Source organism: Poecilia latipinna, unplaced genomic scaffold (genome assembly GCF_001443285.1).
Source record: "Poecilia latipinna isolate Pla-1442-1.1 unplaced genomic scaffold, P_latipinna-1.0 Scaffold1242, whole genome shotgun sequence".
In the NCBI taxonomy this organism is placed as follows: domain Eukaryota; kingdom Metazoa; phylum Chordata; class Actinopteri; order Cyprinodontiformes; family Poeciliidae; genus Poecilia; species Poecilia latipinna.
The window spans coordinates 107,462-121,329 of record NW_015113858.1 but is presented as its reverse complement, the minus strand read 5'-3'; the positions used below and the strand labels follow the sequence as shown (position 1 = coordinate 121,329).

General features: G+C 38.1%; 1 protein-coding gene across 1 annotated transcript in view; it reads left to right on the top strand.

The window, feature by feature from the left end:
* Nucleotides 1–2,041: 2,041 nt before the first annotated feature.
* LOC106960919 (inhibitor of nuclear factor kappa-B kinase subunit alpha-like) overlaps nucleotides 2,042–13,868 on the top strand; it is an 18,957-nt gene continuing 7,130 nt past the window's right edge. Inside the window, exons 1-19 of the mRNA XM_015054316.1 lie at nucleotides 2,042–2,195; nucleotides 2,627–2,745; nucleotides 4,592–4,686; nucleotides 4,812–4,929; nucleotides 7,537–7,606; nucleotides 7,695–7,783; nucleotides 7,868–7,957; nucleotides 8,126–8,250; nucleotides 8,627–8,734; nucleotides 8,851–8,986; nucleotides 9,926–10,123; nucleotides 10,482–10,584; nucleotides 10,675–10,798; nucleotides 11,750–11,901; nucleotides 11,993–12,054; nucleotides 12,145–12,254; nucleotides 12,352–12,401; nucleotides 12,477–12,582; nucleotides 12,711–12,858. Of these exons, the coding sequence (XP_014909802.1) occupies nucleotides 2,641–2,745; nucleotides 4,592–4,686; nucleotides 4,812–4,929; nucleotides 7,537–7,606; nucleotides 7,695–7,783; nucleotides 7,868–7,957; nucleotides 8,126–8,250; nucleotides 8,627–8,734; nucleotides 8,851–8,986; nucleotides 9,926–10,123; nucleotides 10,482–10,584; nucleotides 10,675–10,798; nucleotides 11,750–11,901; nucleotides 11,993–12,054; nucleotides 12,145–12,254; nucleotides 12,352–12,401; nucleotides 12,477–12,582; nucleotides 12,711–12,858 (1,989 nt within the window). The 5' untranslated portion in view covers nucleotides 2,042–2,195; nucleotides 2,627–2,640. The remainder of the gene's footprint in view (nucleotides 2,196–2,626; nucleotides 2,746–4,591; nucleotides 4,687–4,811; nucleotides 4,930–7,536; nucleotides 7,607–7,694; nucleotides 7,784–7,867; nucleotides 7,958–8,125; nucleotides 8,251–8,626; nucleotides 8,735–8,850; nucleotides 8,987–9,925; nucleotides 10,124–10,481; nucleotides 10,585–10,674; nucleotides 10,799–11,749; nucleotides 11,902–11,992; nucleotides 12,055–12,144; nucleotides 12,255–12,351; nucleotides 12,402–12,476; nucleotides 12,583–12,710; nucleotides 12,859–13,868) is intronic.

Sequence of the window (13,868 nt, the reverse complement as noted above, 5' to 3'; positions counted from 1 at the left end):
TATTAAGTAGGTCACCATGATTTACTGTCTTCAAGCTCATGCTCACCTTTATTTATTTTTTTCTATCGACAAAGGAAATGGCTATATTTATTGCTGTTCTACGCTGTCGTGTTTTAGAGGCTCAGAAAAATCTTTTTACATGTAAAGCTCTGATCCATCTCAGTGTGTTTATAGACTGGTGCAGGTAAGACGATGTTCTTTTGATGCTAAAACAGTGAGCTACATGTGTCACTGCCTTGTTCAGTCTCACCGAGGAAATGTTGTTTGTGAGCTTCTCATTTTTGGGAAATCTAGAGGATAAAAATAAAAGTGTTTGTAAAGGTTGGTCGTGTCTTCATCTCATTGTGTGGAAGTTTAAAGTATGTTTAATGAGTGTTTAAGCCTGGAAGAAGAATCTTAAACACTCAGACAAAAAAGTCCTGAACACAATGTAGCCTTATATAAAGAGGGAAGACTATTTAGATGTTATAATATTCATTATAACTTTTGTTATGCCAACAGATTTGTCTGAAAATATCCTTTTCCATCTGGAAAAATGTATTCCTCCTACTAATTGTGTAAATGTTGGTAGTTTATTATGGTAGTTTTGTTTAGCTAATTAAACAACAGAAACAGATTACCAGCAAGAAGAATTACACACACTATGACAGTGAGCCTTCAACAATACAGAAGTATGACATTTTGATAGAATGTTTTCAAAGGTGTCCCATTTATTATAGTTTAGTTTGTACAATTTAATAAATATAAATTTGAAGTTTGGGGAGTGTTAGAGAATTTTTGGTATTATCATTTTGTTATTACTTTAGTTCACATTCAGTCTATAGATTATTGTGATTTTCTGTTTAAAGTGTTCTCTTTCTATGTGTGTATGTACTGACCTGGAGGTTACGACTGTCTGTTTATCTTAAGTGAGACAGTCAAACTCTGTGGTTCTCAGACCTTAAGTTCTTCTTGTGTTTATCTACCCTTTTCTTAGTTGATAGTTTGACCTAGACCTGAACTGGGCTCAGACCATAGATCAGATATCACACCTGGTACTGGGTTGTTCGTTGTTTAGGTTAGAAGTTTTACGACCTTTGTTGTTCTTCCTGACTGCCCCTTTTGGCTGTTCTGCTTGGACAATAAAACGGGCTCACGCGGAAGCAGACCAGAACGCTCTGTGAACAGCTTGGAGAAGCTGTTGACGGAGACTTCTCCTTTTGCAAAAGCTTGGCTATAAAATTCAAATACGTTGTCTGTGGTTCTTTTATATAGGTTTGAGAAAAAGTACCTATCAGGGAGGTAAACTCCAAAACTGAAGTCCAGAGGGTTTTGTTTTGAACTTTCACACATTTTGAAATGTAATAATTTAGCTTAATCTTATCATTTTTAATGAAAAAGAGTATATAGAAATCAGTCTTCCAGTTGGCCATAAAGAGGATGGATGAGAACTAAGAAGTGATGAAAATGAAAATCTACAAGAATATTTAGCAGCAGACAGGTGAAAGCGAAACTACATAAATGTCTGTAGGAGATAGGCAATATGATTTACATATTCTTTAGAAATATATAGCATGAATCTGAATATATTTTGTAAATAAAATGTGTGGAAATTGTAAAAAAAAAAGAAAAAAAAAGGAAAGAAATTTGCTGTAACTGTACCCTATTAATTACCCATTTAATAATAGTTGGAACTTAAAATTAACTTTACATTTATCAAGATGTAAAGTTCAAAACTAAATTATAATGGATGACAAAGCAAAACTTTTATTTCAAAGAATTGTTCAGCCTACAGTTGGTATTCAGATAAGAAAATACATCAACAATTTATTTTATAACGTTTTAAACATTTAAACTGGTATATGTTAAATCTTTTGAATTTTTTTACATGCTCATGAAATAAATTATGCTCAATTTGAAACATAATGTAGGCAAAGAATAAAATGTTTTACAAACGTACTGATTTTTGGCGTTCCACCTCACCGCTAGCTGAGGTGTCACTGAACGCAACACTGCTTGGTATTCTAGTAAAAGAGCCGGGCTCGTGTTACGCTGACCGAGGTGTCTTTGAACGCAACGCAGTTTTCTCGTAGCACAGCCTGAGCCTGTATTGGGAAAGTCCACAGAGCGTTGATGCGCTGCAGCGACCTGAACGCAGGTAGACACTGAAATATTTCTCCCCCTGCGGGCTCATGACTCTGTCGTAGGAATCAGAGGTGAGTCTCAAAGCGATGTTCGGTATGTAACATTTAGTAAAGCGGTTTTTACGGGCCTCGGAGCTTTCGGTTCTAATGTCAAAGAGAGCTAGTTACGGGCTCCGGCTATTTCCTGGTGTTACTGGGATTCTGTTGCTCTGCTAGCTAGCCGCTCGCTGGTTAGCTAATGTCGCCTGTCAAGGAGCATTTCTGTGCCCGTTGTCCTACATTTCTTTTTTGTCTAAAAATAGAAATATTGTTGTTGCTACATCGACACACAAGTCCTATTCGATTTTATTGTTGTTATGACAGGGAAACGTTTCACAGAGTAGCGCTGTCCTTGTGTTTGGTAGCTTTGTTTAGCTAGGTGTAAACTGCCAGGGCTGTTGTAATCTTTATAACCTCAAAGTTTGTTGTTGTCATTGCTCCATTGTTGTCTATGCTTGTTGCAGCTCTCCCCACAACAATGGAGAAAGCTCCCTTCAAGCAGACCCAGTCCTTCGGGGACTGGGAGCTGAAAGAGAGGCTGGGGATTGGAGGCTTTGCCCATGTTTACCTCTTCCAGCAATCCGTGAGTGTCATCATCACCTCAGCTGACTCCTTATGCACAGTCAATATTTTAGATTTTAATTTTCTTTTATGCAACTCCTCAGATAAATGTAAGTGCCACTGTTAAAATGCCAAGTGGTTGTGAAGTAAAAAATTAGGCCACATTTTAAAACGTTTTCCTTCTTTTAATGTGAATTATATATATAGTTCAAAATGAAACTACTACATGAACGGGAATTTTGAGATGAGGTATAGAAAAAAATAACCAATAAAACCTGCTTTCACTCATGTTTGGTAGGAGACTGATGTCTATTCCCATCATATATCACATCTATAATTGGATTCACTGTTATAATGGATAATAAATCTTGTGTTATCTTATTGTCATATATTGTGATAAATATGATAAGAATTTTGATTTATCGTCACGATAAATTCCAATAATGACGTTTTTCAATAAATACATCCCAAAACTGTCCGTATTATCGGGATTGTTAGTTTCAGTATTTTCTGTTAATTCAATGACATTGTCATTATATGTCAATAAGTTTGAAAATATGACTAAATGAAGTTACAGTAAGCAGAATTTATATGACTGGTGTCCAGGGTTTTCCCCCCAGTGCATTCTAAGCCTGGCGGGCCACCAGGCTTTACGTGGGCCCCCACCAGGCTAAGCTTATTTATTTTAGTTTTTAAAAAAATATTTGCATTTTTTAAAGACTTTATAGTTGGTATTCAAGCATTAATCTTCTAATAACACATAATTATCAAGTGATATTTTCAAATTTCCTGTCAGTTTTAAACATTTTTTAACTCAAAAGCATGGGGGGGCCATAATATGGCCCTAGCGCCTCACCTCTGGGCTTAGCAAGTTTTCTGGAGGAAACCCTGTTGTCCTAAAAAAGCATATTACAATTTGGTGTGTTTCTCAAGAGTACTGTTTGTGGGGCTATAATTGCTACATCATGCAGTCACAGCCCTACGGTTACCGAGAAAAGAAGTAATTTATGGTTCGTAATGTCACTTTTATCGTTATCACAATAGTACCCCAAAATATTGTTGTAAAACTTTCAGTCTGTGTTGCCTTTCCCTAGCTCCCTAGGCTGGTTTAAAAAAGTGAAAGCACTTCCATCTGAAGAAAAGCAACCCCAAGTAATCCACTGTGGGTGTGGTCTCCTTAGTGTTGGTTTTTGGGCAGCCTGTACTTTTAGGAATGGTGGGAAAGAAATTCAAGAAAAAGCGAAGGTGGTTTCATCCGATCAACACATTCTCCCACAGGATTTTAGATTATTTTAGCCTGGCCTGGATGTTTCCGAATGAGTAAAATGATTCTGTCGTCAATTCTATTCCTAAAGCCAGAAATTTGGAAAATGTAGGATATTGTTATCACATGTAAGAGAAAAACAGTTTGTTTCATCTTGTAGTTTCTATTTATTTTGGAGAAATGTCTAATATTCATAATGTCGCTGTTGTCCCATATTTCCTCCTATTACCAACGGCTGCTTTCACTGAACCATAACACTATCATCCTTTGTATCTTCTCTACAAACATCTGGCCTCAGTTAAAGGTTGCCAATGGGCAAACATCAGAAAACCCTTCTTGGATTGCTGAACCTTACTTCTTATTAATCAGATCCTCAGTAATGTTGTTTACCAAAAGCAGATCGAATGTTGAAATTGAAACAATGTCCACGGTTGTTATTTTGGTTTCCTTTGCAGAAAGTAATGCTAACTTCATCATGAGCTGGAAAAATGTTTCCTTTCTCAAGGCAGTGAATCCTCCCCAGATCCCTCTGCTGATAAAGTTTAAGACACCAAGTGACACAGTGTTTCTCTATAATCTGTTTTTTTTTTTTCTTTTTTCTTAGGAAACAAATGAAAAAATAGCAGTGAAAATGTGCCGTCTGGACCTCACACCAAGGAACAGGGACAGATGGTGCAGAGAAATACAGATTATGAAAAAGTAAGTCACTTTTTAATGTCTCGTCTTCGTTATCTGAAGCTGTCTAGTACTCGGCGTGATTATTTAAAGTAATTTGACATTTAGATGAAGTTACAGATGGTCTAAGCGTTGTCTCTCTCACTCAGGCTGCATCATAATAATGTTGTGACTGCAAAGGAAGTCCCAGAGGACATCAACTCCATCGCCTTAAACGAGCTTCCCCTCCTGGCCATGGAGTACTGCTCCAAAGGAGACCTGAGAAATGTGAGATGAATTTACTTTTACTTACCTTTCTTTGTGATTTTAACCACAAGTTGACGTTCAGCCAGTTAGTGATGTAAACTAGAAAAATGTTAAGATGTTGTTCCATCACAGTAAAGGGGGCAAAGGGACCCAAACAACTTGTAGTAGTTATATATATACATATTAATAATCCCACATTTGTTTTGTGATTTTGTTTGTTTTGAGTTAGAAAAAATTCTAAATTATGAGACAAATTCTTTTCTTTTCGCAGGAGATTTATCAAAATTTAGGTTTCATATCAAAAGAAGAATAAGAAAACAAAAGATCAACATGTCAGTTGTTGTTTCCATCTAGAATTTTTTTGTAAGGAAAACTAGATTTCTACGTCAGTAAAAGTATTTTTAGGAGATTAAACTAAATGCTTAATATCTGGTGGATGATGACGGTTGTTTTAATTGCACCTGTTGTGACGCATAAATAGTGTTAATCACATACATATTTCATTTTCTGTTACTTTTAAACTTACAACCTCTCTTAAGTAACAGGAAGCATCGTTTTTCTCTTGTTTAATTAGTGTTTTATTTAATTCGCAAGAAAGGAAAATGACGAAGCGATTCACTGCTGAACACCAGGGCAGATTTAAACACGCAGAGTCTTTACTCCTCTTAAAATAGGTGAGCGGAAAGTTTGGCCTGTTTGCACAATTAAAAAGGAAAGAATGAGGATGTGATGGAGGGTTGTTTAGAGGAAATGCTTAAATATGCTTCGGAAGAAAAAGGTGTGACACACAAACACATTTGAGATTAAGAGGATAATTTTCATTTGTTTCACTTTAGTTCCCATCTAAACCCTTTAAGGTGTCAGAACGGTGCATTTTCTCCTCTCTGTAGAAAATGGATCATAATCAGTGCATAATAAATTAATTTAATTTTGAAACTATCTTGTTTTCTCCCTGATTTTATATTATTATTTATTTATTGTCTAGTTCTAATTATTTGGGGGATTTTCTTTATTTGACCAGCGGAATGTCGATCAAGGTGTAAAATGCATTTACTCCAGTCATCAGCCGTCTTTCAGCGCATTTCATTAAGATCAATTTGATAAATTGATCTTTATGAAAAGGCTCTTTAGCTTCACACCAACATGTCAGCAGTGGCAGAAAGTTTCAGATGTGTTGGTTAAAAATTGCGAAACGTCTTCAACGTCTTACCTTTTAGTGACGGCTTGCTTATTTTATCCTGTTTTAACTGAAGCATCCAGACACGTGAAAACCTCTGGAGGTTTTTACAAACCTGTAACATGCGGCACTAGACGTAGCCAAAAGCAAAACCAAAACCACAAGTGTCCTCATGCAGCGAGTGAAAATCTCTTCCTGATTCTGTCTGTTCTGAGAAATATGTTGATCAGCAGATTCAGACGCAGATGATAACAGGCTGAGGATGCAGCACAACAGCTTTGTGTTTAAAGCAGTCAGTGGATTTGGTCAGCAGCCTGCTTGTGGATCCACACAGACCTCAGCGCTGTGTGGGGGATTCCCCTGGGGAAAATCCCACACATCTTACGCACATGAGGGCTGCCCATTAAAACACACTTCTTTGATTCTTAGGTTTTCTTACAGAAAAGTATGAGATCTCATTTCAGGATTTTCCAGGAATATTATGGAAAATATATGTATTGAGAAACATAATTGATTTCTCATTCTGTTGTCTACATTTTGTGTCTTGCATCTTGTTGCTTTTTATCAGAGTTTGGATTTCTTCCTTCTTTGTGCAATTCATTTCTTGTCTCAGCTTCCTTCTTTTACTTCTTTCTATGTATCCATTCATTCTTTCCATCTTTCTTCATGTCCTTCCATACCTTCTTTTACTGGTTTTCATGTGTTACCAATTCAAATTCTGACCCTTTGTAGACATATCTGCAATAAATTCAAGGTTTCCCCCAGAAACCTTGCTAAGCCTGGTGGTTGGCTGCAGTCATTCATCCAGCAGCCTGTCATGTTTTTGAGTTTAAAAATGTTTAAAGTTGACAGGAAATTTGAAAATATCACTTGATAGGTATGTGTTATTGGAAGATTAATACCTGAACACCAACTATAAAGTCTTAAAAAAAATGCAAACATTTTAAAAAATACTTAAATAAAAAAGTAATGCTTAGCCTGGTGAGGGCACAAGTAAAGCCTGGTGGCCCGCCAGGCTTATAAAACACTGAGGGAAATCCTGAAATTCACTGCAGCCTTTTTTTTTTTTTTTACCTTAAAATGAGTGTAAAGGACCGAGAACTCTGGGAAATTGAGTCTTGAAAAGCCTGGATTTTTCATGTAATGTTCAGGATCTCTGTATTCTGCAAACCCAGTTGCAAGATCTTTACGTTGTTTGACATGAAGGAAGAAAATGATCCATAATGACTTCATTATGGATCAGAACTATAATCTACAAGGGGCTTCTGTTTATTGACTGGCAGCCTTTACTTTAGAATGAAACGCCAACCCAATTTGGATTATTACGTAGCAAATGCATTTCTTTACCGTCTTCTAAATTCACTTCCATTAAAACATTTGTGCATCATGTTCCATTGAGAGGATAATCCTCTTCCTGATGTACTTTGTGTTGTGATGTTAACCGACCACAGGTGCTGAGCAAACCTGAAAACTGCTGCGGTCTGAAAGAAAGTGAAGTGCTTTCATTACTCCATGACGTCGGTACGTCCTCTTGCTGTTTCACCCTTTGCATTTCGGGATGTATTTTTCAAAGCTCCTCACTGAATTTAATTGCCAACTTCTGATCCAGGAAGTGGCATTCAGTATCTGCACGAAAACAAGATCATACACAGGGACCTGAAACCAGAAAACATTGTTCTCCAGGACTGCGGTGGAAAGGTAAAGTACCGCATGTCTGCTCTAATCTTGGCTGACTCTTTCTCTTAGTTTTAGCATGACTGTATTTATCTGCATCACTTGCAGGTGGTTCATAAAATCATTGACTTGGGTTATGCCAAAGATCTGGACCAGGGCAGTTTGTGCACTTCCTTCGTGGGAACTCTTCAGTACCTGGTGAACACCTAAATATGTGCTAATCTGCAGCACATTTGCTTCATTTGATGAATTTTGTTCCGAGTTTCCATGTTTTCTCCTTTAACGATGCTGACAGATTCACTAAGAATCAAACCACAGAGTCATTGGTGTAACAGTTTGCTGAAACCAGCTCCTCTTCCTCTGCAGGCTCCTGAGCTCTTTGACAACAAGCCATACACGGTCGCTGTGGACTTCTGGAGCTTTGGAACGATGGTTTTTGAATGCTGCTGCGGTTTCCGTCCCTTTCTACACAACTGGCAACCTGTGCAGTGGTAAGATCGCCTCAGCGATCGTCAGACTGTAATTAAAATTAATTGGTTGGACTTTTTAGGCCCGATCTGACATTGTGACTTGGATTCGCAAATTAAAACAGAAGGATTTGTAAGATTTGATTAATCTACACCGTCACACCAAAGACTGTAAGGATCCAAACCCAATTATATTCTGGCTGAACTGGATTTGGACAAATAAATCTGTGTAGTTTAATGTAAAGAAGGTAGATTCAACTTTTCCTTGATGGTTGTAAACTGAGAACTCTTCAGCTTGTTGGGCTTATCGGTTTCACATTTAGAGGCATGAAAGATAAAATTACAATTGACTCTTTTCCTCCTCTAACTGATCAGGTCGCGGTTTTTTCTTGTTTTGCAGGGCTGGCATAGTGAAGAATAAAGGTCCAAAAGACATCATGGCAGTAGAAGATTCTAACGGTGAAGTCAAGTTCTCAACACATCTTGCTCAACCAAACAACCTCAGCAGGTTAGCGTGCGAAAGGAAAATAATAGTAACAATGTCGGCACTGGAAATGCTGTTCTCTGCAGGATGCAGTTTTTGATGTGTTACTTTCAGTGTAAGTTTTTCCCCATGTGACGCAGGACGCTGGTGGAACCGCTGGAAAACGTCCTGCAGCTGATGCTGAAGTGGAACCAGGAACAGAGAGGCGGTCCAGTGCAGCGCGCCTCAAAGAGACCCATGTGCTTTGAGATGCTGGATGACCTGCTGAACATGAGTGTGAGTTACCAAAGGACCTGGTTAGCATAATGGTTGTTGTAATTATAATAGCAACTTTATGCTGTGGGTCATTACTGAAAACATGAGAGGTGGATTTGTATGAATGCTGTTATGGTTGTCAAAAATAATCAATATCTCCATGTAATTGAGACTAGAATAAAAATAGTTGTTCAAAAATACTAATTTGCTTACATTTGCTCAAATTGTAACACTCAGCCTCTCCCCAACATATTGCTGTTTCCATGCTTTGAACTCTGCTATCATGGCGAGTACAGCTGGAAAAAAAAACATATTAACTGACAAAGCTAACACAAATGTGTTTTTTGGAGAAACTATTGCTATGAGACAGACACCGGGGGGAAAGGAAATGCTGAAGAATGCCACATGCTAGCTGCGCTAATGCTAGAAGCTAACTCTACGACTTTGATGTTTGGAAGCAACTTAAAACGATCAGAAGTGAAATTTGTTTGTATCAACAGCGAAATGCAAGCGCACGCTAAAGAGAAGCGGTTATAACAAAAATAATTTCATAACTAATTTAAAGATACAAACTTTCATAAAGAGGAAAGACAGTAGAATAGAAATGTACCAGCAAGTTCAAGGTTAAGATTCAAACCGATGTAAAATATATTTAAAACAGAATAAGAGACTGTGCCGTTATTAATAATATATTTTGGCCAAACAGGGAAGTGTCATTTTCAAATTATGTATTTTAACCAGTGAGGACTGAATTCTCCACTCCTTAACTAAAGGAAGCTGAAATATTGCCATAATATAAGTAATTATTCAGAAAGAAGCCTGAGACTTAAAAATGTTGCCTTGCTGTAATTTTTCTTATTGTCTGAGTTTGAAATTTTAATAGCGTGACGATGCAAACTCTGGGTGCTCTGTGTGTCCTGGCTGTTCGCTACATTGCTGCTAATCTTCTCTGGTTTTCAGGTCGTCCACATCCTGAACATGACCACAGCTCAGGTCCTTTCCTTCAAACTGAGTCCAGATGAGAGTCTCCACAGTCTGCAGATGCGCATCGAGGCCGAAACCAAAATCGAAGTCGTCAACCAGGAGCTGCTCCAGGAGACGGGCGTCTCTCTGGACCCCAGGAAGCCGGCCAACCAGTGCGTCCCGTTGGACGGAATGGTGCGTTGGTTAGCAGGTCAAAGCTTTAGCCGTGTGACAGACGGCTGATTGGTCAGTACAGACCTTCAGTACATGGTCCTATGACGGCATCGACAATAACAACTGAAGTGACTTCTGTAGCTCGAGACATTTTCATCATTCAAAAATTTGTTGTATTAATCTTAACAGAACAAATTAAGTTATTGCTTAAGTCTAATATCTACTTTATTCCTTAACTTAGTTCTGCATTACTACATTAGACTGTATTGATTTATTATATTACCTTCTTTTAAATTAGATATTTATGTTTTTCAATTAAAATATAGAGGTAAATATTTATTAATTATTTAATCCTTTGTTCTTTTCTGCTGCTGTGTAGCGAGGGTGGGACGAGTACATTGTGTACTTGTTTGATAAGAGCATCACCAACTACTCTGGTCCCCTCAACGCCAGACATCTGCCTGACAGAGTCAACAACATCGGTGAGGTGCCTTTAGGTAACTGTGCTGCTTCATGAACAAAAACTGAAGGGAGCTGAGAGAGACCATGTGTGTTTTTTTTTTAATTTCTAGTCCAAGATTCAAAGAAGTCGCTGCCTCTGGTTGAGTTGAAGAAAGTTTGGGGTGAAGCGGTGAACTACATCTGTGGTCTGAAAGACGACTACAGTAGACTCTTCCAAGGCCAGAGAGCTGCCATGTGAGTCGTTATTCAGCTGCTGGCGGCCATCTTTGCCTCCAGGAACCAGGTTTATACTTGGTGGAAGAAAGAAACTGCTGGTTCTGATTGTAGCACCAAGTATTGATTACAATCACTAGAGATTAATAATGTAATAAAATGAAGAAGTCGATTAATTTTGCTAATTTATTTTTTTAAAAAGTAAAACTCATGTAGATATATTACACACAGTGATTTATTTCAAGCCTTTGTTTTGATGATTATGGCTTAAAACATATTAAACCTATTATTTAGAGGTGTACTTATTCCTCTGTATTCACTTTCCATTAGTTTATCTAGAGAAAACTTCTCATAACCTTGATCAACATTATCAGAACAAGAATCCAGAGAAACCCCTGGCAGCTTATAAATCACGGTCTACTTATTCTTAAACATTTTTTATTTTATTTTTTCTCTTTCATTTGTTTTGTTGTATTTCCTTCTAATTCATGTAAAACACATTGGATTGCCTTGTTGCTGAAAATGTGCTTATATAAGTGAAATTACCTCACATAAAACAAAACAAAAACAAGTAAGAAATGATTTCAAACGGTTATGAGAGACTGCTGACTTGACGGATATTGACGCCGTCCATGAGGAGGGGAGGCTACAAAAAGTTATTATTAAGAACCTGATTGTTTAGAGTGTTGAATCCAACCATACTGGCAGAAAGTTTAGTGTAAGGAAGAACTGTGGCAGGAAGGGAGTCGGGGCTTTTCCAGGATATGGGAGACAACTGGGCAAGGGGAAAATAAGTATTATTTTTCCAGATCAAAAGAAAATTTAAATTCAGGATTTGTTTCTCAATATATTTTTAAGCATAAAATGAAGCATTTTTCTGCTGTAGTTGTTCTAAACGGCTGAATACCTATAGGTGTGCGTCTCTGTACGTTGGTGCTTCTTTAAACAAACTCTCCGTGTTTCTTCCTGCAGGCTGAGCCTCCTGCGCTACAACACCAACCTGACCCGGTGTAAAAACAGCATGTTCGGCTTCTCTCAGCAGCTCAGGGCCAAGCTGGATTTCTTCAAGAGCAGCATCCAGTATGACCTGGAGAAGTACAGCGACCAGATGCACTATGGGATATGTGAGTTTCCTATGGCGGCTGCATTGTTTTCATCTTGGAGCTGAATCACTCTGCTGGTGTGTGTTGATTAGTGTCCTGTGTTTGTCCAAAGCGTCTGAGAAGATGCTGAAAGCCTGGCAGGAAAATGAAGAAAGAGCTGCTACCTTTGCACAGGTAATGGAATAAAACAAACAAAACTTCATTTAAATGTGTTTTGTTTTTAATTTAACGGCTCTTTGTGTCTGTGGTGGTTTTCTCCTGCAGGTGGCAGAAGTGAGCCATTTAGATGACGAGATCATGGCTCTGCACTCTGAGATCGTGGAGCTTCAGAGGAGCCCGTACGCTCGGCGACAAGGAGACAAGATGGAGCAGCTGTGAGTGTTCAGGCTGAACATGCAGCAGTTTAAAGGTTCGGCCGATAAAAAGCTCCAGAATGAAGGTTTTTAAACATTTAAATCTATTTTATTCCAGAGAAGGAAAGGCAATAGACATCTACATGCAGCTGAAGAGGACATGCAAAGGTGGGGATTAGCTTCCTTCCAAAAACACTAATGTTCCCTAACTAAAATTTCATTTACATTTTTGATTTTCCTCAGCTGCTGACTCGGATGGCACCAGCGACAGCTCTGAAATGGTGAAGGCCATCATCCAGACCGTCCAGAACCAGGACAAGGTCCTCAGAGATCTGTACACCCACCTCAGGTAGGAGCAAGCATCAGATTATTTTAAAAGACTTTGTGTGAATATTCATGTAATCGTTTTCTTGCTTATGGAAAATACAACTGCATTTTACTCTGTGTCACATCAGAGTCTTTATTTTGTGTGAACAGCAAAATCCTGACTAGCAAGCAGAAGATCATTGACTTGTTTCCACGGATCGAGAAGACTCTGGAGAGCATCAAGGATGCAGACAACACCGTGATGCAGATGCAGATCAAAAGGCAGAAAGAGTTCTGGCATTTACTCAAGATCGCTTGTGTGAGTAGATTCTGGTAGAAACTCTGACAAGTGGAAAAAACACGAAGTGCTTTACAATAAAAACAAACATAAAAGAAAATTTAAAGATGGAAAAGCCAGTCTGAATAAATGAGTCTTCAACTTCTTTTTGAAAGAATCAACAGTCTCAAAATGGAGGCAAACTATTCCACCAACTGGGTTCCTGCGCTCTGAAACATTTCTCTCCTCTGGTCTTAAAAACACCAACGTGTTGCTGTTGAGTTTCCAGAACCAATAATTATCAGAGTTTACCTGCAATATGTCACAGAGCCATTGATGCAACTAAAACATTTTATCAGAGGAGAACTTTAAATATTCATTTGGTCGACAATATCAGTGGAGCTGAATATCATCAGCATAGAAAACTGCCTGATTGTTTGTCTGACAGGATCTGGTCTATGAAAACACTAAGTCTTCTGCCAGAAAGGTCAGAGTTCAGTCACACAAAACAAGCTGAAGTAGCCATGCTTTCTTCACCCAGTGGCAGCAATACTGCCACCCAGTGGCAGCAATGCTGCAGTTGAGGCAGAATAAAAGACTCTCTGGGTTCAGCCTTGAAAAGGTGCAGTCCAGTTCTTCAACACATCCGGTCTTCCAGATGTTTCTTGTTTTTCCATTTTCTTATGGACAGTAGTCCATAACACTACTTATGGACTAACGATACTGGGTCTAGGATGGCAAATGTATCACTAAGAGTTCTACTCTTAATCAATCAAATTTTATTTGTATAGCACATTTCAGCAGCAAGGCGTTTCAAGGTGCTTTACATAATTAAAAAACAAAATAAAAACAGCAGGTGACTTAAGAAATGTTGCAAACAAAATGAAGGTACCAAAGTTGACAGAACTTTGATTTAAAGACTCTTCACATAATCTATGATTTTTCTATTTCTGATTCTGACAAACCCAGTAGTTCTAGATTTGGAAATAAAGGTGATCTAACTGATTTGACTAATGTAAAAATTTGAGTTAGGAAAAGAAGGAAATATGGCA